This window comes from Exophiala aquamarina, assembly GCF_000709125.1.
Source record: "Exophiala aquamarina CBS 119918 chromosome Unknown aczIA-supercont1.15, whole genome shotgun sequence".
Taxonomy (NCBI): domain Eukaryota; kingdom Fungi; phylum Ascomycota; class Eurotiomycetes; order Chaetothyriales; family Herpotrichiellaceae; genus Exophiala; species Exophiala aquamarina.
The window spans coordinates 46,990-69,576 of NW_013550573.1; the positions used below are offsets into that span (position 1 = coordinate 46,990).

Genomic DNA, 22,587 nt, shown 5'->3' on the forward strand with positions numbered 1-22,587 from the left:
GATTCCTTCCATGGCCAGAGTCAAGAGCACAGAACATTTGATTTGATTCGCTTAGCGTTGGCGTTGTGGTGTGGCAACCTCCGCTCTATGTAGTGAGAGCCCCTATCGCCCTGATCACCTCAAAGATAATGATACATATTACGATACCTTTTATGGGTGGTTAGGAGTCCCCAGGCAGCGTGAAAGAGAACGATCGCATCAGGTTCTTATTGTTTTTTTGGTTGGCTTCTAGAGATCTCTATGCCAGATTTTGTGAAGCGTTCCTTATAAGGCTGAACACATTGCAAAAGCTACGGCGCAGGTTTTGAATTGAGCTCAAAGTATACCTACCTAGGTAGTACTTATCTATTTCAGTTCCAAAGCAAGCGCGTGTGACTTCTCTGCTACTAAAGGATCAGTCACCACCAGCTTGAATTCGAGGAAGCAAACACTAGGTACTGCAAGGGCAGACACATCGAATGAGTGCCACGTATAGTCAGCGAATACAAAGACACCGTCTTCCAAATTTGGAAGTCTAGATTGCCTAATCGAGCAATCCTCATGGTTTTTGCCAGTCCAGCAAAAGATTTTCCATGTGTTCTATGCTCGCTTCCGCGCGCGTTGCGGAGCTAAGGAGTCGTAGACTGTAGTAGTGAAGTTGACACGATGTCATGGCGATGTGAGGTCTAGGGACTCGGGGAATTAATGTTCCGGGGCGCTTTTCCTGCACGTGAATGGGAATGGAGCACCCTCACATAGATCCCGAAACTATATGTACCCAACTAGGTACGGAGAACTCTATTAACATATCGAGGCCCGGGGCCATTTTACTACGAAGGAACATAGCGGATGCATTGCATTGTAAGCATTCACGTTCCTAAGTGAAATCGATGCCGGGTCAATGTGGCTACATGTGTCCAGAGCGGCGAAAAGGACCCCATGTGTTCGGTTGATTGCCTGCCACAATGACGCCATCCTCGAGAGATGATTGTCCCTATCGATTCGAAGTAACGCTCATCTTAGGACTCTTAAGACATGATTGAACGCTGACGAGCCTACGCCGACCACCTCGAAGTACTTTGCACAACATCGCATAAAAAGTACAAGTAGCCGTTCCAGTGTGGAAGAAGACAGCACGAGCATTAGCGAGGCTTTAGGCTCTCCTCACGCCTGAGGCACTAGCCTGCCAGGTCCGAACCTGCAACCACAGGGGTCGGTCTTCCTCTCAGTGGGAAAGTCTGATTCTGACTGCTGCGTCATTTTCAGATGCTCGTCGACCCATCGACGGAGCTCATGCCGTTTTCTGCACACTTTGTTGTGGTACCGACCTGTGGATTATTCGCCCGGGAAATATGGAATCTCCTTTTTGGGCAGCCCAGGAAGTTTTCTTAGAGACCTTCCACAAGAGAAAATTTATCAGCAGCCGAAATATCTCTCCTCGACCCACCGCTTCTCGTGATCCTCAATCACATTTGCCGCGACAACTTTGATTTTAGGGAATACGGTCATCAACCTCTTCAGACCACGGCGACCGGCTAGGAATGTGACAAAGACAATCTTTGCCTCTGCCACACCATGGTCAACCAAAACCTTGACTGCCATCAACGCCGCACCACCACTTGACATTTGGGGGTCTAGCAGCATGACCGTTTCGTGAAGTGCGAGATCTGGGAATAGCTTCAGGTAATGCAATTCAGGCTCTCCAGTTCGTATGTTGGACTGGATGAGCAGGCGGCCCGTCAAACAATCTGGGATTGTTCGCTTCAACCCTGTCTCCATGGAACTTCCTCCTCGAAGAATGACAACTGCAGATACTTTACCCGCCGATCGGAGTCCGTTGTATTTATAGCCTTGAGGTGTGACGACCTGAGCTGATCGGTAGTTGTGGCAGTCCAGCGCCTTTTCGATCAATAAAGCGGTTAATCTATCAAAGTAAAAGGCGAAATCAACTTGACTCGTTGCAGGGCTTCGTAATATTGTCGCAACCCCCACAATTTGCGGTTTGTCGCCGAGTATAATGACATTATCTGAGAGAGAGAATTCTTCGATCTGTTGCCCTAGTCTCTCAAGCTCTTCATTGTGTTTGTCCGATTTCTCCTTCAACGTCTGCCGGATCTGATTGACAATCATCTGAATTGCCATTTTGTTGTGCATTCCTCGAGGGACAATCAGGTCGGCTACTTCCCTCTGTGGCTCCACATAGCGCTGGAAGACAGGCTTGACGTAGCGAAACCATTGCTTGATGGTACCTTCGATGGTTCTGCCCCTTTCCCGAACGTCGCGGACAATTCTCCTCGATAGGCATACATCAGGATCGGCCTCGACGAAGATCTTCATGTCTAGCAACTCAAGGACTCTCGGGTCATTCAAAGCCAATATCCCCTCTAGGATAATAACGTGTGGTGAATAGATCGACAATGTCTTGTCAAGTCGTTGATGTTCCTGGAAGGAGTAGACGGGGATGTCGGTCCGTTTACCTTGTTTAAGTTCAATCAGTTTCTCGACTAGAAGGTCGAAATCTATGGATTTGGGTGAATCGAGGTCCCACTCATTTTGGTGTGCTAACGCGTTTTCTTCCGCGCTCAAAGACTTGTAGAATGAATCGATTGATAAAATGATCACCCATGGCAAATTCAGGGCTTGGACGATTTCAATGGCTAAACTGGTCTTTCCAGACCCACTCGACCCGGCGATCCCAATGGTGCTCATGTCTGCCCATGGTGGAGAGTAATAGGCCTTTTGCGTTTCAGAGGCGTTGGCTGTCCTCTCAGCTAAGGTGACCGTTGATAGTTTTCTAATGTCAGCCACATCCGACATGGTGGCTAGTTCGTCTCAAGTTGAGAGGTAAGATCAGATATCCGGCTGGAAAGTGCTGCTGATATTGTCACAGAGCACGGCCAGCTGATGTTGTCAACAGGTATAATGCCAGGAAAACAGACCCAGATATGCAAGATAAGTATGACGCCTGTCGCCTTCAAATGCTATACTGGAGATTGCAGAACAGCTGATTATCAGTGGAGAGCTCGCGGAACGAGATAGCAAAGACAAGTGAGAGAGGAGACAGCTATATTGAGGGAGACAATCTGCTGTCATCAACCTACCAATGCTATTTTCTAGGTGACTGTCGTTGCTTGTCGTTACTTGAGTACGGTGCAGCACGGACATGACTGCGAAATCACTCTTTTTAGGCTCATTTGCTTTGAAGTAGATGCCAAGCTCTTTTGTGGCCCACCGTAGTCTGCCTCCAGGATTTCGTCAGACTTTCGGCATCTGTTTCTTCTTAGACTTCAAGCATCTTCAACTACTATTGAAACATAATCCCTTCATCATTTCTTGAAGCGTCTCCCCTTGAATGGAGTAGGCGCTCACATTGTCCGCTGTCCGGGCAGCCTCTTATGCTATTATAAAAGTCGGTCAGAATGGTTAGTCTCTCCCACAAGAGCTTTCGGTCTCTAGCTAACTTTTCTGTCAAGGCTGCTGCTACCCTCAATCCCTTTGAGCGCAGGGTCGCCGACACTCACATTTCTAAGACGTATGTCTTTCTCTCTCTTCACTGCCACGAGCCCTACCAATCAATATGATGCACTTTTGACAAAATGGGAATCTCTCTGAAATTACTTGAGGAGAACACTATTATTTTGCTTTCTGAAAAAAAAACCTCCACAAGAACATCGCATTTGCATAGTCAATATCATTTTATTGTGGCTCTTGTTGACTTTACATGCCTTGCAGCGATGTGAACAATCTCATCATGGACTATCTGATCACCGAGGGCTATCCATCAGCGGCTGAAAAATTTGCCGCCGAAGCCAACATCCAGCCCAAAACGGATTTTACTGGAATCCAAGAACGGGTGCAGATTCGGGAATCTATACATCGAGGGGATCTTCAGGTTGCCATCGAACTAATAAATGAGTTAAATCCGGATGTGAGTGACATTTTCTTTGCGTTCAGCACCCTCCCTTTTGAATGATTAGATTAGTTTCATGCACCACTCATAGCCTGCGGGCAGAGATGAGAGCAAAAACACCTTCAGTCCTCAGTATGACCCACAAGCATTATGTCCAGTTGTCCACGAGAGCAAATTTGTACTGCTTGCGCTGACCGGACCTCATAGCTCCTCGATACCGACAAAAAGCTGCATTTTTCCCTCTTACGCCTTCAGCTAGTGGAACTCATCCGTCAAAGCTTCACTTCTTCAGATCCAACTCTAGTCGGCCAAGCTATAGAGTTCGCACAGAACAACCTTGCACCCTACGCACCACTAGACGCTCAGTTCAAACACGACCTTGAACGAGCCATGGCTTTGCTGATCGTGCCCAAGGAGTCCTGGAACCAGGCAGCCTCATCATCGCGATCATCAAGCTCGGCTGCAGCAGCACAAGTTCAGAACGACTTTGGTGCTCTCGCCGAGCTTGTCGATCCATCCCTGCGCCGCAAGGTAGCCAAGGACGTCAACGAAGCAATTCTCCAGTCTCAGGACCAACGGAGAGAAGCCAACATTCGCTATCTCGTGCGAGCTCGCGCATGGGCGGAGCAGCTGGCCCGTGAGAAGAAGCTCGATATCCCCGAGAACATGAGCCTGGGTCTCGACAGTGACGAGCGTGCGACCGCCTCCCGATCCAATGGCCACAATGGTGGCGATACTGAGATGACAGGAAACAACGGCGAAGATAACACTCGCTCTGATGACGCGGAGCTCGCTCGATATACAAACATTCCATCCTGACCTGGAACTTCAAATCAGGAAAACTCAGCTGGAACTCACGAGGCCGGTAACGAACCGTGCCGTATATGAAATCAGTATTTAGCGATGGCGCTGGGGACAATTTTGGGGTGTTTAAATGATATTTATGCTTGTATGGCAGCTGTTGTCACAATTGTGCTCAGGCCCTTCCGTAAGGGATTCAACTTGGAAGCGTGAATTCTACTCGAGAGAGATTCTCCACACAGGCAAGGCGCATGTAGAAGCGTATCTAACGCCCAAACACCTCGCTCTGGTACAATCAAAACAATGACCTGTTTTTTGCTGCCACCCAGAATTGATGTCACCTCTCAGTCCCAATACCCGTGTCATTTTCATCCATTCATAAATCCATGCTGGATAGCTAGTCATTCCTCATTTTTCTCCACCAGCCGCCCGAATCCCCAGCAACCAACCAAGCAGAAAGGTGAGTAAATAAGGACGCTACCAGTTCCAGGTGCGACTGCTCGCAGTGAAGACGGGGGGTTTCCAACTCAGGCGACTGGGATCGATTCTGCGGGTGGGGAGGCCCTTGAGCTTCTCCTTTGCGCGGCGTTTCTCCTGCCACTCCAGCAGCTCGTCGCGGACGACGATAATCCAGGCGCCCTTGTGGTAGCGCAGCAGCTTGAGCACCTCGAGCTGCTCGTGCACGTCCTTCTCCGTCATGGCGGTCAGGCTGGCGATCTCGGCGATGGACGTCGAGAACTGCGCGCCGGACCCGTTGCTCGAGAACGCCAGCGACGAGTGCGGGTGCAGGTGCTCTGACGAGGGCGTGTGTGTTGCCGAGCCCGGCGGCGGCAGCCGTGCGGGATCCGACAGCAGCTCGATCAGGATCTCCTTCCAGAACTGCCGGTAGCCCAGCAGGCCCAGGTCCGAGAGCGGCTTCTCCGGCGAGCCCAGCTTGCCTTCGCGCTTGGAGAGCTCGTACGAGAAGGCGATCAGCAGCCGGCCCAGCCCCTGCCGCTGGTACTGCGGGAGCGTCAGGATGCAGGCGACGTTGTAGCCCTCGGCGGACTCCTTTTCTTTGCTGAAGTATCCCACCAGATGGCAGCCGTGCTCGTCGCGTGTGACCATGCAGTAGAACAGGAAGGGGTCGACGTCGTAGTAGAGGGTTTTGTGGTCGAGGAAGAGCTTGGACAGCAGGCACAGGTTGCGGCACCATGTGCGCTGCCGCCGGCCGTCGACCTCGAAGAAACTGATGAAGTCGTCGCGGTAGATCTCGTTGCCCGGCGGGTGCCGCAGCTCGCACTTCGAGCGGTGTCGCTCGTACGCCTTCTTGCTGCTGAAGTACGACAGGCAGAACTCATCGATGTACACGAGGTCCAGGTCGGCGAACTCCTGTGGGTAGGGCGAGAAGTACCACGGCTCAATGATGTGTTTTCCCATTTGGATTTTCTCCAGGTTGCGGACGAGGTGGAGTTGGGCGTGGTTCTGCACCATACTGCCGCCGGTGCGGAGCTTCTCGATCTCTTCTTCCGGTTCCATGATCGGCGCGACCTTTTCTTCGGTTTTGGTCAAGTCTGTCATCTCTACGTCTTGCTGTGTGCTGCTGCCGACGCCGACGCCCTCGCCGGCCGAGCTGAGGATGCTGTCATCTTGACTGAGCGTGGGCAAGGGTGTGCCGGCTTGCGTAGCGAAGAGACTTGCGTCGCCGTCCGGCGCGATTGCGTCGTCTTGGTTTTCCTTTCCGCCTGCTTTCGAGGGCACAGGTCGCTTTCGATCGTTCCCTGCTTTTGAACTGAGGAGATCTGGGGTTGCAGAGCCAGGCCGAGAGTCTGCGCGGGGTCGTGCGGCTTTGGTTGTCGTTATGCTTTTTGCGATGGCGGCTTTCGATGGCGGTGCTTTGCTGGTGACTGTGGTTTTCTTCTTCTCGGGTTTCTCTGGTGCTGGCCATTCGACTTCTTGACTCAGATCTATACGGTCTGCCGAGACCCATTCTGAGGAGTGTCAGAGACTTGCTGAGGGAAAAGGTGGTCAAGAGATATACATACCATCCAGACGTTTATTGAACTCGACATAATGTACGCTAGCATCCAAGTCAGTCATCAACAGAAACAATCATTGAGGCAAAAGCGACGACAGTCAGGACATACTAAAAGGTCAGAGCCCCATTCCTCTGCTTGATTGACAAGATCTCTGCTTTTCTCGGTTCGCCATTCTACTCATATCGCAAGTCAGCCGGCCATCTTTATTGCCTTCACTTCAGCCTCAATTCATCCACAACTTCAGAGTCACGTGCTCTGGTGAAAAGTGCAAACAACAGCTTTTTAGACATACCTTTTCGACGAATGCCTTGACACCAATCCTGCAAAACAATTAGATATCAATTGAGATTCAAATAGCAACGATTGTCATTTTACTACACAAGGTAAAACTTACTGTAATTGGGTCAGCGTGGCGAAGCCTTTGATGACCGGCTCGGGCGTGCCTGTCCCATCGGCGGCGTGGTCACCACCGCCTCCCATAATGGGATTAATATCGGTGAAAGTATTGTATGAAGTATTGCGATAAGTTTGACCAAAGGACTTGGATTATCGAGATGAATTGATCAAGTTTGGATGAAAAGTCTTGATGGAAGCCGGATACTGAAGGTTAGGTGATGTTTGGGGAAGGTTAGGCAAGAGTTTGGGGGAGTGGGAGCGCTGGAGCGGGATTTGCTTCAGGCAAGAAAATAGGCGCTGCTGGTCAACCAAGTTTGGCCACTGTTGCCTAAATTTTCAGCCTTTGGGGGTTGACATGACATCAAACTCCTGCCTACCATCACCAACTTGAACCCAACAATTCATTTTGTGTGTGAAGACTTCGAATTACTGCCACAATCATTGATCTGTCATGCTAATGGAAGAATGAAGGATTATATATACCCCTGGCACTCAGAGCCAACCACTGTCCAACACTACCCATATTGTACGCCGTATGGCACTTGTAAACTGTAAAGCTCAGAGGAAAGCTGCCCTTGATCGCTCATGATCGCTCTCAATTTCAACTCGCAATCAAAAGACTTATTCTCCCACCGGCATACTTTCAACCTGATCAACCAAACTTCTCCAGTTGTTCGCTTGCAACTCAGCATACTTGACTCGCTCTTGACTCCAGTCTTGATGCAACCGGCTGATGGCGTAAATTGAGCCTTGGAAGGTCACAATCTCATCCCTAACACACTCCTTGATGAATACTCCTCGTGCATGTTGCTGAACAATGCTCTCTTTATCCGACATAATACTGCTCTCTACCTTTTCCAATTCTCCAGGTTTTATCTGCGCCGGTGGTTTTTGTCGCAACTGTTGCAGTTTGTTCTCGGAAGCTTCAATGCGTCTCTCGAGTTGAGGGATGTTGTCACGAGCATACCGATCTCTTCGATCAAACATGTCCCTCATAGACACAAGACTATCGCGGATAGATTTCATGTCCTCTAGCACTCCGGTGTCCCATGCCCTCGCCTCATCCTCAAGGAGGGTTTGCGTGGTGGCAACATGTTTGGCTGTAGACTTGATACCCTCATTCAACAGAGGGACGTCATTGTTGTCGATAGCATAAGTGTCATCGCTGCTGTCTGTAAGATGAGCCAAAGCCTGGCTGAGTTTGGCACTGTCTGCCGCAAGGCCTTCGCTTCGTTTGATCAGACGTTCTAATAGAATACAGAGATTGATGTAAATCTCGGCTGATCGTTTGACCCCGATTCGGACCTGGTCGAATAGATCTGGGAGATTTGAGGGCAGGCTGTCTTCAAGCGTCGGTGGAAGCGACTTGCCGGTGAACTCTTCCTGGACAGAAATGGTGGCTTGCTTTCGCCATACGGCAAGTTCCTAATGAGAGGTCAATATCGAGGCCTTCGACACTACGGCAACAGGATGAGTTGCTTACAGTAGGGACCGTCAAAAACATAACCACCAAGGTCTCCTGACTAAGAACGGGATGTTGGACCAGTTGATTGGCGAAACGAACAAGACCTCTTCTTCTCTTCTCAAGAAAGATAGCGGCATCGGCTGCAAGATGAGTCCCGTTCACTGTAAGTTGCATGAGTCAAAAAGCATGGAAGTTGGTGGTATGACTTACATTGCACTCGTTTGGGTGGCAGCAATGGCAATCGTCTGAAAGGGTAGCGCTTCTGCAAGCAATCCAACAACCAAACAAAGTCACTATATCGTCTCACGACACTGCTTCCTCTTCGAACAGTTTTTACTTCATAGTTGTGATGCTGGAAAAGGAACATGCCTTCTTTCTCTGGAAGCATTGACACAATGACAGATTCACCAGTGCCAGGAGGGATGGTTACGCTCTGTGAGATAGAAGTGGTTGGTCCATGACTCGGAGGGTTCGGTCCTTGACCATCGTCGGGATCTCCAAAGCCACCACCCAGCGTCGGTTGTTCCGAGAAGTCTGCAGAGCTGCCATTGAAGGAGTTCCAGCCACCTGCAGCGGACCGAGATTGGTTTGGGGAGCCACTTGAGCTCGAGCGGTTGCCTGCTGTGGTGAAAGTACTTGTAGTTCTCACCATACCATTGGATACGCTCTTATCGACCGTGACGGAAACGCCATTGCTAGGCAGTGAGGGAGGGGCAGGAGCAGGAGCAGCAGATGAGGGAGGCATTCTGTTGTTTGAAGGACTGGCCCATGGGTCCGAGGTTAGATCACCCCCAAAGGAGTCTTGTCGAGCTTTGTTCAGGTTTACGGGCGTCGGTTTCGTCTGCTGCGGTGAAGGAGCCTTGGGCGGGGGGACACTGGATTCTAGACGATCGATGTAGGCGATTCGAGGCTGTGGAAGCTCTGGTAGAGATCAGCTACAGGATGCATTGGCATTGCTTGATGGATGCTTACTTCGCCGTCGGTCATCGACACTGTCAAGGGTGATGTCTTCTCCCTCTTGACCCAGACCGATAAGAGCGAGAAGCACATTAAACTCGCTCCTTCCCACCCCATTGGCGCTTTCCTGACCACCTGGTACGACAAAGTTGAAGATCTTGTGTTGCTCTTGCTCACTGAGGTCGCTGCTTTGTAGAACGTTTTTGATGCCAGCCAAACCAATTCCCACCCCTGTCCTCTCATTCGCATTGAGCACGGCATCAAAGGCATCGACATAGCTGTCTGGAACATCGGTGGCTGGAAGTAGATTCTTGACTAGATTCTGTCGCGCCGACTTCTTGGGAGTTGGCATGGACCAGGGCGATTCGCCGGCATCGTCTGCGAATAAGGAGGAATTGGTCGCAGGACGAGCAGGTTCGTCACCAAACAACGATTTGGAGTTGAGTGGTGCAGACTCGGTAGGAGAAGAACCGAACAGCGACATGGTCGCAAGGAGGAGAGGAGAGAGGACACGCGCACGCCCCCAAGGTAAGGTTTGGGTCAGTGGCTTCTCTCTTCAATGCAAGGTGAAAGGACGAAAGAAGCCAATTACGCGGTCGGCGACATGCGCGGTACGGGCGGAAGTAGTATACATGTACTCTGTATGAGCACAGGGCGGAGGCAAAGGTGGATGGGGACGAGACTGGGAACGAGACTGGGAATGTAGGTCGACTGCGCGGTACGAGTACTACGAGTACTAGTTGCAACGGCGATTGCGCTATCTCAAAGCAGTTGTGAAGTCACTCATTAGTTCGCTTAATGTCGATGCTTAGTCATCCTTGATGTGCGAGCGCAAGATCGCTGTGTTACATGACTTGAATATTGGATATCATCATCCCTACCATCTACGAGTATCTATCAACTCGTACAGTAGTCAGCCCTCAGACCTGAATGCTAAAGTCCTTGTAGCTCCATTTCTCTGTCATCTTCACCTTGCGCTTCTTGGGTTGCACTATGACTTTGCGAGCCTCCAGCTTGCCATTCACCAGTAAATTCCGAAACCGTTCGTTCAGCAAGTTACCCTCAGGCTTAAGTCGTCGCAGTGACTCTTGCAGCTCGTCCGGAAGAACAACCTCTAGAGGCTTCTCTGGGATTATCGCATTCCCTCTCTTCCGCCGGCGCAAAACTCGGTCGTCGCCGTCTTCTACCTCTGGAGTCTCATTGCTTGGCTCCAGCTCATCCTCTTGGCCGCGCTTGATCATAACCATGATCATCTGTTCTGTTTGCTTTGCCTTGTCCCCCATCTTCTTCTCGTGCTTTGCGATTCGCTCCGCTTCTTTTCTCCGCTTGGCCTTATTCCGCTGCGCGGGCGTTTTTCGCTGTGGCCGCTTCTTCTTCAAGGCCTCTGAGTCCTCATTCTCGGTCTCGAATCCTTCCCACGCGCTTTCATCATCCGCAGGGTTCGCTTCTGGCATTGCAGCCAGGGCTTGCACCCTTGCTTCCTTCTCGGCTGCCGCCTTGGCTTGGGCAAGACGTAAGCGCTCTGCTTCCACCTCCTTGGCGCCTTCTTGGTTGAGCAGATCATCCCATTCCTCGAAAGATGGGTTGTAGCTCGTACCAGCGTTGGGCTGCTGAACTGCTCGAACCGGCCTGCCATCTGCGGTCATCGGGATCGGCGCCTTTTTCAATGTTACGGGCGCCACCTTTGCTCTTGGTTTAGGCACATACTCGGTTGACTTGTCTTCCGGTACGCTAGCTGGCGTCTCCGCCGCCCATAGATCAAACCCGGATGTCTCGATGTCCAATTTGTCTGCATCCAATCTTGACGTGCTGTCAAGGCTGCTTTTCAAGCGACGCACTTCCTTTTTGCTCACCCAATCGGGTTTCTGCCTTTTGTTTGTAGATTCAAGAACTCCGTCAGTGACCGCCGAGTGTTGTCTCTTTCGCGAATCGACCGCTGGAACCGCTGAGCGTTTGGCGAGAATCTGATCCACCTTCAACGGCTTCTGTATTTTGTACTTCCTCTTGATATCCTCCGATCCTGTTGTATCAAGTGCAAAGAGTTCTTCGGAAGTTTTCTCTGCCACGGGTCCGCCTTGGATGATTTGTTCTCGGAGCGAATCCAAGCCATGCTGAACCTCTTCAATGTCGACATTTTTCCGCCAGGCCTTTTTGCCTTTGCGTGATGGCTGTTTGTGCTGTTGAGGAGCGCTTCTTGCTGAGGAAGACATTATGGCAGACTGACTCTCCTCAACCGTTTAGGGCTCTAACTTGTCTTCAGTAATGGTTGCTGCCAGTGGGGGATGAAATGAGCGTCAGAGAAAATAAAACTCCCAGCACCCGCCTTCCGATGCCAAGGATCGCTTTTAAGTTTTAACCCGTTTTAAGAGTGGAGATGCTGCCGCCCTGTGCATGTCACGGGCCCCTAACTCAACTAATAATATATCACAGCCTTGCAGCCTTGCAGCCTTCTTCACTACGACATTCTTATTGTTAATCGTCCAAACTAGCAGCAGCGCTGTCATCTCTGGTGCATGCCTCTACAGTCTACTTAACATAAACATGGGGTTTCAAAGCAAGATCTTCCCACATGTATAGGCCGGGATTTCAAGACTGCTAGATTCCAGTCGATCATCAAGTGCAAACCAAGGTAAAAGCCCTCAGCAGAGATCTAATATCTATTCTGATGCAAGTCGTGTTGTCCATACCGCCATTCTTCACTGCCGTCGATACCCTGCCCATCTTGGCTCACGATGAGTGGAGGCACCAACTGCGGTCGTAACCTGTTACCATTCTGCCACCACTCGATGGCCCTTGCCTGCATCGACATTTCATCCTTATCCCATTTCAGGTGACGTCGCTACACCGAGAGTGTTCCAGTAACCCGGTCTTGTTCCATGCACACCTGGCAATATCGAAACGCCATCTTGTCCGTGACAGAGCTAGAATCCTTCGGTGGCCATAGTGAGCCACACGAAGACTTCGCGAGGCGTGAGGTGCAGTTCCGGCAGATCATATGAGATCCGACGCGGCAGCTTCGTCCATATAAGCCTACGCCGATGCCGCAAGCAACGCAGATACGCCTGGCGGCATTCGGCATCCTCAGGTCAGAGCGTCCCACCCATGGTCTACATGAATGCCGACGTCTTAAGCTCACACTCAGCACGCGGTTTCCACAGTAATCACCTATAGCACGGGAGTGTCTCGTGCGCGGACGGCCAACTCCACAGCGGCCAGCCTTCACTCCTGACCACCAGGCTTCGAGACATCTGTCGCTCCCCTCCAGGGTCTCGACGCAGCACCTCCTGTGATGCAAAACTATTCGTTCTGTGGTAGGAGGCGTGCTTTCCGTGGCGATATAAGGCGAAAGTCAAGCAAAGAGTCCCACAGCAGGCAGTCCGCAGATCTACAGAAGGAGTTCTTGTTCCAGGTCAAACAGCCTTACCGGCCACTCGCCTTCGTGGTCCTATAGCCCTGAGACAATTGTGGACCGAGAATCACAATACTAAAATTTTGATCTTCAGGAGCGTCAACATCAGTGAATATTGAAGAACCACTGCTGTATAAAGTAGATATATATATGTATCAATAATACATAGGTACGATTATCTATGGTAGCGAAAGCGTTCTTGTCCTTCCAAGATGCAGGTTTTGTGTTATTGCAGGCGGCCAAAAGCCCCCGGGCATACAGGCTACCATATGGGGCCTGCATGACAACAGTCAAGTGGCCGAGTAGTGTTCCGCACTCTCGACCGAGCAGGCGCAGCCATGAACAATCTGGAGTTCTCGGAGTCTGCTCAGAGTTTCTTCTCGATCTAATTAGCGTGTCTCTTTCTTCACATTAACAAGGAATATCGATACTTTCTACATATATCTGACAGCTGAGCGCATGCATCGTATTTTCCTTCTCCTTTGCTCGGCTCTGATCTGCCCGTGGTTATTGTAGTTAAAAACGAAGCCTTAGATTTTGCCTTGACTTGGAAACATCTCCGATCAAATAGCCCAAGAATCGTGCTTCCCATTTCGTTTTGGTGTCTTTTAAGCCAAAGTCCAATTCAAGCTGGGATTTTCCTGGAGATCGCCTCACCGTTCGTTAACCTCACCATGCTGGTTCGCAGTATTATTAGCGCAGTACTCTCCTCTCTCATCTGTAGGACAGAATGATAGCATGGTATGTCATTGAACCATCGAGTTTAGATTACACCGATGCAGCACGCTCCAGAATAGCGTCGGCGGCCTTCTCGCTGATCATGTAAGTAGGCAGCACGATATAAAACCCGGGGATCTTGGGGAAGACGCTTGCGTCCACGACCCTCAGGCCATCGACGCCACGGACTCGGAATTTCGAGTCCAGGACAGCATTCTTATCGTCGTCAGCGCCGATCGGGGCGGTGCAGCTGGCATGGTGGCCCCAAGCCTCCTTTTTGATCCATTCCTTCATGGCGGCCTGAGTGGTGGCGTTCTGCGCAGGCCAGACCTCCTCGAAGTCGCCCTGGAGCGGGATGTAGTCCTTGAATATCTCGCGGGAGAACATCATTCCCTCGTACGCTGCCTGGAGATCCTTGTCGTCGGCGCCGCCGGCTGTGACGCCGGTGTCGAAGTAATTGAAGTTGATGATAGGCATGTCGCGAGGGTCGGTCGAGCGCAGGGTCACGGTCCCAGCGTTGTTGTGTGTGTGTGCCTTCAGCACAACCCATGCCCAGTGGTGTGCGTCTTTCAGCGACTCGGCTGCGTACCCGGGATGATAGCCTGTGAAGAACGCCGGAGCCCCAGAAATGAGGAGGTCGGGATCACCCTCTGCGACTGACGATTTCTTGACGATGGCAATGGAAATACCATTGGTGGCGTATGTACCTTTGAGGAGTGGGCCTGGTTTGGTTTGCCATTGCTTCAAGCACGGATCATCCGGAGTGCGCAGGAAAGTGCAGTACTTGGTGATGGCGAAATCGGTATTGCTGTCTCCCACAATTGTCGTCTCATATCGATCTTGTAGATTTGTGCCCACGCCCGGCAAGTCGACAATGAGAGGGATACCGAACTGTGACAGCTCGGAGGCGGGACCGATGCCTGAAAGCTTGAGCAGCTGGGGCGTATTAAAGGCACCGGCAGAGACGATCACTTCGCGAGACGCTTTGACACTGCCCAAAACACCGGCAGGGGCGGCGCCTGCTTGAGGATCAGCACGGTAGAGCCTGGGCCCGTCGAAATACTCAACACCAACTGCCTTGGGCTTGGTACCTGAAGTATCGAACAGTATTTTGGACACTAGAGTGTTGAGCTTGATATCCAGATGATATTTGCGCGAACCATCAGCATTGCGAGCATGTGCAGTCTCGAGGATGAAGTCTCGGGGACCATTGCGCTTCTTCTCCACTTCCGTGACTGCAATTGGGACCTGGTAGAGACCTTCAGCCGAGTCTCTGCTGGGTGTGTCGGCATTGATATCTTGCAACAAAACTTCAGCCAGCCCGGTCATCGTGTTGAGAAGCTTCCCAATAAGGCCCTTGCCCATGGCAGTTCCAGCAGCGATGATCAACGACAGAAGTTTTGTATCCTCAACAGCGAGTGACAACTCCGTGAGGCTGGTCTCCAACCAACCGTTGAAGCCGTGGCCCACGACACCGTTCGGAAGATATCTGCTGCGTTCTAATCGTTGAAAGTAGTTGCGCATATTATCAGCCTTCCACGAGGCGTCCCCCGTGATCGACGCAATGTGATTCCAGTCACTCTCGTGAGGATAGATGGTGATCATCGCGTTGTGCATTGAGCAGCCACCCAACGCACCGGTACGCGGATACCAGATACCCAGAGGCGTTGATCCAGCTGGTTGGTTGCTTCCCACAACATGCTCTCCAGACGGCAATTCCCAAACCATTTTCGAGTCCTTTGCTTGTCGTGTCACATCGTCATAGTGGTTGACGAAGTAATCCCATCGAATTGGTTCGTATTCTGTGGCTGAGAGCTGCAATGCTGGGACCTGCACCTGGAGGGCATCTCCGTGATCACTTCCGGCATCAATCAAGAGGACTTTGTATCCAGCAATAGCCAATCTAGATGCCAATGGGCCTCCCCCGGGCCCACTACCCACCACCACATAGTCGTAGTCTGCGGTAGCATTCACCTGTGTCTGATTGCTCTGTCTAGCAAAATGATAATGGGAATGGCCACGCGCTGTTCTAGTTGACAAGAAGCTGTCAGTGGTTTTCTCCCTTAGCCTGGGGGAAGATACACTCACAGAGCATTCACGGTCGAGCATGACAGCGCTAGGAAAGCCAAGAACCGCATTGTGATGATAAATGCGGGCTGATAGCACACAGTCTCTTACCGCCTGCCCTATTTGTTAAAATGAACGACTAAAGGGTCAGTGAAATGAGTGACATGGACAAGGCCATGAAGCAACGTTGGCAGTTGCGAATAGGGTTGGATATAATATCATTCACGCCATCGTGATCAGCCCTACTCGCTCTCAAAGCAGCTGGGAAATTGCTGCCTCCACCAATGCAAAGTGAGGACGCATTGCACCCCGAGGGCAGGCTGAGCAGAGAATTGATCGTCGGGAGAAAGTACTCCAACGCATCGTCAGAATTTTGGGGACTTAGTGCCGAGTAGACGAGACGAAAGGATTGAGGAAAGGTGGAGTGAGGTTGTTGTCTGCAAGGGCGAGAGGGCGGCATCAGGGCGAACGGTGGAGCAGGTAAACACAAGCCTGGTTGTTGCTCCCTCTTGAGTTTTGATTTCGAGCCCAAGCAGTATCAGGAACTAGCAGGGCTTGCAGAGCGTACTAGTCTACTGGAAGCTCAAACTCTTCCATCCCGGTATTGCTTAGACCGCCCTCTCGACCTCCACCTTAGCCTGGACAGCCCGAATGAATACACCGTAACGCGTCAGGCACGGGACGGATTCCTGGAGAAGGAAGCTAGCAAACGGCCTTCCGGCGATCGGCAGCGCTAACCAGGCAGCAGGAACCAGGAACCGGGAACCAGCCTGCAGGCCGCGGGCCCCAGGCATAAGGAGCCTTGCGTAGCGCGACGGGTCTAGCGTTTGCTTATTTCCCTAGTCTCTGGGACTGGTTGAAAAGCCGCTCCCGCTCCTGGTCGACCCGGTTCCTGCTGATCTACGAAAGGCAGGCTCGTGGCGGAACCGTTGTGGGTGCAGATAGTCATTGCGAATTCCTGACAGTGGATACTGGTGTACTCGTATATGCGATGGAAAATGCTGACTTTGCCAAAGGTAGAGGTGGCCAACTTTCAGGTCAAGCCGAGTTCTTCATCTCTTCCCCCCGATTCGGGTCTATGGCAGCGGTGCTCGGTGTTGTTGGCCGATAGATCCTCGAGTTGCTCGATTCTTAGTGACTTGGAAAGATACTGAGGTAAAATCTGAGATGATACCTCGTATTCCATGTCAAAACGGTGGCTGTGATCTTCTCCGTAACGTGCTGGAAAGCAGGCTTGTGGCACCTTGTTCTAAGCTTCTACACCAAGTAGTACGGAGTCCCACCATGTGATATATGTAGAGAGTTTGAACACGCACAGGCGAACTATCAAGTCACCGGCAGCAAGGGCTACCATGCTTTGCAATTTGGAATCGAGTAAGCTAGAACCGGCAAATTTGCCAACTCCGTCCTTTTGTCTATGAGATGATATCTACCCATACTTTGTAGTTCGTATGCAATTTTATCAGATATATGGTCCCGGTTATGGTGACGAGACTATGCGTCCATACTTGGCTGCAAGCATAGACGGGAAAGCTAGATATGCCAGGTGTCTGTCGGCCGTAAGAATTTTTCCATTTTGTCGTAGTCATGTCACCGTTCCTCTTGTGAGATCAGAGAAAAGCTCACCCTCAGTCGTGGCTCTTCGCTGTAGGCTGCAACGCCCAACGCCTTGGAAGGCTCGCGAAGCAGGGGGGCTCGATAACTTCACAGGAAGCCAACTCTTTCGCTGAGCATTAGATATGCAGGCAATCTCTTTACAATGCAATGCCAGGTCGATTGTCTCTGACATTCTCAATGTCAACCAACGGCAGAAAATCTTTGGTGTCTTGGGCCCGCCTGTCTGCTGGTGTCTCAGCCGCTGTAATTCCGCTGCCGGCACTCACTATGCCTTTCCCAAAGTTTCCACTGCTCTTGCTGTTCATGGTCCCCCCAAAAGCTCGAGGGGCAAGGTGTTTGAACAAAGAATAGAGGGCGGGCATGCATGCGCAGATGATGCCAACATCCATTTCAATGCACGACCAATACCCGAACGCTACACCATCCCAGGAGACGTTGCTTGACTTCGCAAATTGATAGAGGGTTTCCAGGCGCAAGATACTGACAATGGTAACGCTGGGTAGAAGTCAGAATTTGAGGTTTGCTCCAAGGATTTGAAAACTTACAATCCACCGACGCTTAGCATGATTGATATCTGCAACTTTTTCTTCCAGTGCAAATTGAGTTTTGTTATAAGCTTGAGTGGAAGGACAAGAATCACGATGTCAATGACGATGTTGATCACAGCAGCAGCCCAACCCTGAGCGTTGACATTTTGGCAGCGGCCATGGTGTTCTCCATCCCAATGTGTCCACGCATAGCTAAGAGGCCAGCATTGAAAGGCAGACACAATGAGGAACGCAAGCATGTATAATATCGTGGCACCCATGGTACAGAACACCCAGATGCGAAATTTTCGTTCTGGGAATACGCGGAGATAAAAGCAGAGAATAGTGACCTTGGTCAAAGAGATGACGGTGATGTACATAAGTTCGTCAGCGAAGTAGATCTTGATCCCAGTTAGCAAATAGCGACTGGTGTAAAATAGATGAATTCCACAGACCTTGAGAATTGAAGTGATACTGTCAGGCGGTATCGTCCATAAGTCTGTGCCAAATCCATGTTTTGCGACTATAGCAGACATTAGTACTTTCGCCAACGACTCTCGCGAGAATACTTACGTTCCACGGAGCATACTGAAAATGCTACCAAGAGAGCCTGTTTCATACCTTAGCTGTGTTGAATACGTGCTTTGAATCAGAGATCCCACCATCGCTATGCTTATGCATAGATCATCGTAGCCCAGTTCTGCAGCGGGCACAGTAAACTTTGCATATATGCGTACAAAATATACTATCAAGGCGGCAGCACCACCTCCTGCACCAAATCCGATTATAAGATCTCTTCTGTCCCGGATTGGTGCATCACAGGCTGTTAGAGATGCATTTTTGGTAGCTGGGCGAAATAACATTAGCTGGGACGGACGTAATCATTGTTTGCGCTGAGAACTCACCAAGCTGTTCCTTGATCGTACAATTTGCTGCAACACATGTTGTGATAATTGCCGCTAGTTCCTTGTTGGTACAGATGCATGCCTGATCTGTTGCAGAGCAACTTGATTGGGCTATTCCCGCCAGAGAACAGTCGAGCTGGGCTATCAGCAACAAGTTGGTAATGATTTGTAGGGGTTACTCACGCCACATTGCGGGTAGAGTGACGCCGCTGCCTTCAAGTCGGCGGCAACAATGGAAAATAGTGTCCAGGCAAAAACTGTGAGGAATGTAAAGGTTTTCATGTTGATCATTTCCCAAGGTGCATCGAAGCAGAATTATGCCTAACACAATGGAAGATTTATGCGAGACAGCAACAAGGTACAGCTGAGGTGTAAGAATCCGTAGATATGTGCCGATTCTCAAGGTATACACCTGAACAACGTTCGGGGTGGCTTTGAATATGAAAGTAGCGGCCTATACCGGGCTGGAGTCGAGGTGGAGCCCAACTTTCTCACTTGCCCCGTCTGCTTGGTTGTGGTCATTTACTCGCAGGCTCAACCAAGCCCAACTCCAGTAACTTTCAAATGAAAAGTCCCAAGTCTGCATGGAATGAGCACGGACTAAATGGGCCAAGAGGCTGTCTCTGATGGGGAAGACTCCTCAAGAACCATGATGCATGCATATCCACGTACCGAATATTACGCCTTGACTGCTGTCACTCTTAGGCGAAATCAAGTTCCAGCCGGCGAGTTTTCCATCATACAGTAGCAAGCCGTTCGTTACGAGCTCGTGGGTTGTCGTGCTTTGCTTAGTGCCTTACTCCGTAGTTGGTCTAGACACAAACCTAGCGGACGGAGTAGAAGAGCAAGAATGGACCCATGCGCCACTCCTGTCGATCGTCTCCACATTCGTTAGTCCGGCAATGCATGGTAGATCCCTGCTGAGAATCCTCCGCTAGGCCCCAGTGCAAGGGCTCTTTCTTCTTGGTTACGGTCCCCTCATCTGAATCATGCCCGAGCTTTCGGTACAGCGATCACTGGGTACGACTGGCTAGCTTTCAAGCAAGTCCAGGTACCATTGTGTTAAGCCACTCCCATTAAGCCGGTAAATGCTCAGGAGGACCTTGGCTCCATCTGGCCTCACGCTGGTCTTCTAGCAGCTGGGACTCGGTCATGACCGGCACTGCATCTTCCTCAACATCTTGCAAGCTCGCTGGTAATCAGGAGCAGGCCTCCCTTCATTCCTGGCCGTGACAAGAATGCTATCATCGACAAATGTCCTTGGAGAAAGAGCAGGCACAAACCATGACGATGTAACTCTGTTGGGATGCCACGTTGATACCAACCACCAAGCAATAAGTAGTTCTATTCTCTTTTTGGACCCAACTGCGTGATGCTGGCCAGTAGCATCGTGAGATTAGCAAGGCACTGGAAAGCAGGCCCGATCCTCAAGTGGGTATTGAGCGAAACGTAAATTGAATAATGGTTTTTCAAATAGTTCGTAGGTGAAAGTACTCCGTGCTCCGGACGTGGGACAGAGTACATACGGAGTACTCCGTAGACAAAGCGGTATCAGGGTTGGAAACCCATTATACCCACATATAAGGAGCTCCTTCCCGTAGTAATGCTTGCTAGCTTGGGCGGAAAAACCCAATTGCATGAGTGGGCTGCACTAAGAGTGGAGTTCGACTGACCCAGCTGATATCAGAAACACATCGCTCTTGAGGTAGTATGGTCTAACTCTTTATGGTGCTCCGAACCAGGTACCTTGATGGAGAATCTATGCTGATCCTATCGATTTTGGTCACGCTCTTCATCCTTTTCCCATGTCCCAAATTTGAATGGTGCTAGTGGGTACCTCCCATGGCTGGCTGCCAGGAGTGTCTTGGCAGGATGCGGCATCGAAGACGAACTAGCTTGCGTGTTCCAGCGATCCAACCTGTGGGGAATGGGCACATCCAATCTGCTCTCGGAACATTGTTATGCTCTGGATCTTATTGGTGTCACCGTCCGGCCGTTGGACAAATCTCGACTCGCTTGTTAAAGCCCTATCGACCTCAGCAATGTTGGAAATCTCTTGAGGGCTTATATGTGTTGGTATGGCTTCACAAATTGACCCGATCCAACATTGAACGCTGCCATATCATCTTTCATCAGCTCACTCTAGTCACTCTTTTGTATATTGCGGCGTCTTTTTTGGAGCCGTTGCCATTCCTTATTTGATATGAGGGTTTCTCTTTCGTTCTGGTGTACGTTGTTCGGCTGTATCGTTGTCTCCACATCGTTTCCAACTGCAGCCAACCTCGCAATTCTTGCCAGGTCAGGTGGTTTAGATATTCCCGATGATCTCACTTTGGAAGAGGTGTATCGCCACGTCGAAAGTCAAAAGGAGAAGAGACTTCTGATTGACCCACTCACTACACCAATTGAAGGTATGCAGTGACTTGGATATCGATTTCTTAAGACTTAGCCGTACTAACAAAGGGAAAGTTGATGGTCTCCATGAGTGGCGAGCTCCAGACTTTGCGGCAGGCGCACAAAGAGGTCCATGTCCAGGACTCAACGCTTTGGCCAACCATGGTTACATGGATCGATCTGGGGTAGCCAAGGTAAGAACAGGCTGAATCCTCCCTCCTTCCGACTCTGACGACGATCCTCCTAGTTTCTCGATGTTATCGGTAGCATCAACCATGGTGAGTAGACCGCCTCCCGACCTTGTCAGCTATTTTTGACGCGGTACAGTGTATGGGATGGACGTTGGGTTGGCGACAATTCTCTCAGTAATGGGTATGAGTTGTGCCTGGGACATACATAGTCATCAAACTGATTCCCCAACAGGCACCGTTTGGACTGGCAATCCTCTTTCCTTAAGTCCGGGTTTCTCCATTGACGGCACTTCTCCTAGGGTTCAGAACCTTCTCGGTAATCTACTGGGAGTCCTGGGTGAACCTCAAGGTATAGGGAGATCTCACAATTTCATCGAGTCTGATGCTTCCCTCACTCGTGACGATCTATACCTGACCGGGGATGCTTCCACCATGAACATGACCAAGTTTTTGAAGCTTTATAACCGCCCCGGTGTCGGAATCAATGTTATATCCACTGATGATGTGGTAGAACACTCTGTCGAAGGGCTCCAAGAATGCATTGCGACCAATCCATACTGCTGGTATGGCCCATACACTGGAATGGTTGCCCGCAACGCCGGAGTCGCATTTACTGCTCGTCTGCTGTCCAACCACTCTACAGAGAATCCACGTGGCATCTTGAGTAAGTCTGAGCAATTGATAAGATAAGAAAGAGCTAACTTGGAGGTAGCCAAAGATGTGTTTAAGTCTTTTTGGGGAGTGGTTGAGAATAATGATGGAGAACTCGAGTACAAACGCGGCTGGGAGCGCATCCCTGAAAATTGGTACAAGACCCCAGTGGATTACGGGTTGATACAGCTCAACTTGGATTTTATCGATTGGTTTCTCAAATACCCCCAGCTCGCTTCAATTGGAGGGAATACAGGAACTGTAAATTCATTCACTCCATTGGATATTTCGGATCTTTCTGGCGGGTTGCTCAATGTTGAGACATTGTTGGAAGGAAACAACTTGATCTGCTTCGCTTTGCAGGTTGTCAAGACTGTGTCTCCAAACTCCTTGTCGAACCTCTTTCAGACCTTGGCTGTCCCTCTCGGCCTGCTGACTGACGCATTAGGTGATGCTATAACAGGCTTGACATGCCCGCCTTTTGGCGATATTGCGTATGGAGGCCAGCCGCTCTGGGATTCATTGATCAAGGATTTTGCTGGGCCCGCAAAGGCTGCGTCTCCGCTGTGATGACTTAGCATCG

General features: G+C 50.6%; 8 protein-coding genes across 8 annotated transcripts; 2 read left to right on the forward strand and 6 right to left on the reverse strand.

Annotated features, from left to right (window-relative positions):
* Positions 1-1,395: 1,395 nt before the first annotated feature.
* A1O9_10794 (uridine kinase) lies at positions 1,396-2,796 on the reverse strand (the record flags this gene model as incomplete). The annotated part of the gene is made up of 1 exon (XM_013400025.1): positions 1,396-2,796. One exon carries the CDS (start codon positions 2,794-2,796, stop codon positions 1,396-1,398), a length of 1,401 nt encoding a protein of 466 aa, XP_013255479.1.
* Positions 2,797-3,730: 934 nt separating this feature from the next.
* A1O9_10795 (uncharacterized protein) lies at positions 3,731-4,708 on the forward strand (the record flags this gene model as incomplete). The annotated part of the gene is made up of 2 exons (XM_013400026.1): positions 3,731-3,907; positions 4,097-4,708. The coding sequence occupies 2 exons, from the start codon at positions 3,731-3,733 to the stop codon at positions 4,706-4,708; spliced, it is 789 nt and encodes a 262-aa protein (XP_013255480.1).
* Positions 4,709-5,167: 459 nt separating this feature from the next.
* On the reverse strand, positions 5,168-6,769 carry A1O9_10796 (histone acetyltransferase E; the record flags this gene model as incomplete). Its single annotated transcript, XM_013400027.1, has 3 exons — positions 5,168-5,447; positions 5,541-6,660; positions 6,715-6,769. 3 exons carry the CDS (start codon positions 6,767-6,769, stop codon positions 5,168-5,170), a joined length of 1,455 nt encoding a protein of 484 aa, XP_013255481.1.
* A 956-nt stretch (positions 6,770-7,725) lies between these two features.
* A1O9_10797 (uncharacterized protein) lies at positions 7,726-10,010 on the reverse strand (the record flags this gene model as incomplete). The annotated part of the gene is made up of 4 exons (XM_013400028.1): positions 7,726-8,529; positions 8,588-8,730; positions 8,780-9,490; positions 9,542-10,010. 4 exons carry the CDS (start codon positions 10,008-10,010, stop codon positions 7,726-7,728), a joined length of 2,127 nt encoding a protein of 708 aa, XP_013255482.1.
* A 436-nt stretch (positions 10,011-10,446) lies between these two features.
* On the reverse strand, positions 10,447-11,736 carry A1O9_10798 (uncharacterized protein; the record flags this gene model as incomplete). The annotated part of the gene is made up of 1 exon (XM_013400029.1): positions 10,447-11,736. One exon carries the CDS (start codon positions 11,734-11,736, stop codon positions 10,447-10,449), a length of 1,290 nt encoding a protein of 429 aa, XP_013255483.1.
* A 1,967-nt stretch (positions 11,737-13,703) lies between these two features.
* On the reverse strand, positions 13,704-15,761 carry A1O9_10799 (choline dehydrogenase; the record flags this gene model as incomplete). Its single annotated transcript, XM_013400030.1, has 1 exon — positions 13,704-15,761. One exon carries the CDS (start codon positions 15,759-15,761, stop codon positions 13,704-13,706), a length of 2,058 nt encoding a protein of 685 aa, XP_013255484.1.
* A 1,712-nt stretch (positions 15,762-17,473) lies between these two features.
* A1O9_10800 (uncharacterized protein) lies at positions 17,474-19,050 on the reverse strand (the record flags this gene model as incomplete). The annotated part of the gene is made up of 6 exons (XM_013400031.1): positions 17,474-17,831; positions 17,882-18,264; positions 18,319-18,417; positions 18,526-18,710; positions 18,769-18,850; positions 18,952-19,050. 6 exons carry the CDS (start codon positions 19,048-19,050, stop codon positions 17,474-17,476), a joined length of 1,206 nt encoding a protein of 401 aa, XP_013255485.1.
* Positions 19,051-20,971: 1,921 nt separating this feature from the next.
* Positions 20,972-22,574, forward strand: A1O9_10801 (uncharacterized protein; the record flags this gene model as incomplete). The annotated part of the gene is made up of 6 exons (XM_013400032.1): positions 20,972-21,179; positions 21,238-21,356; positions 21,410-21,440; positions 21,490-21,534; positions 21,586-22,017; positions 22,066-22,574. The coding sequence occupies 6 exons, from the start codon at positions 20,972-20,974 to the stop codon at positions 22,572-22,574; spliced, it is 1,344 nt and encodes a 447-aa protein (XP_013255486.1).
* Between the last annotated feature and the right edge of the window lie 13 nt (positions 22,575-22,587).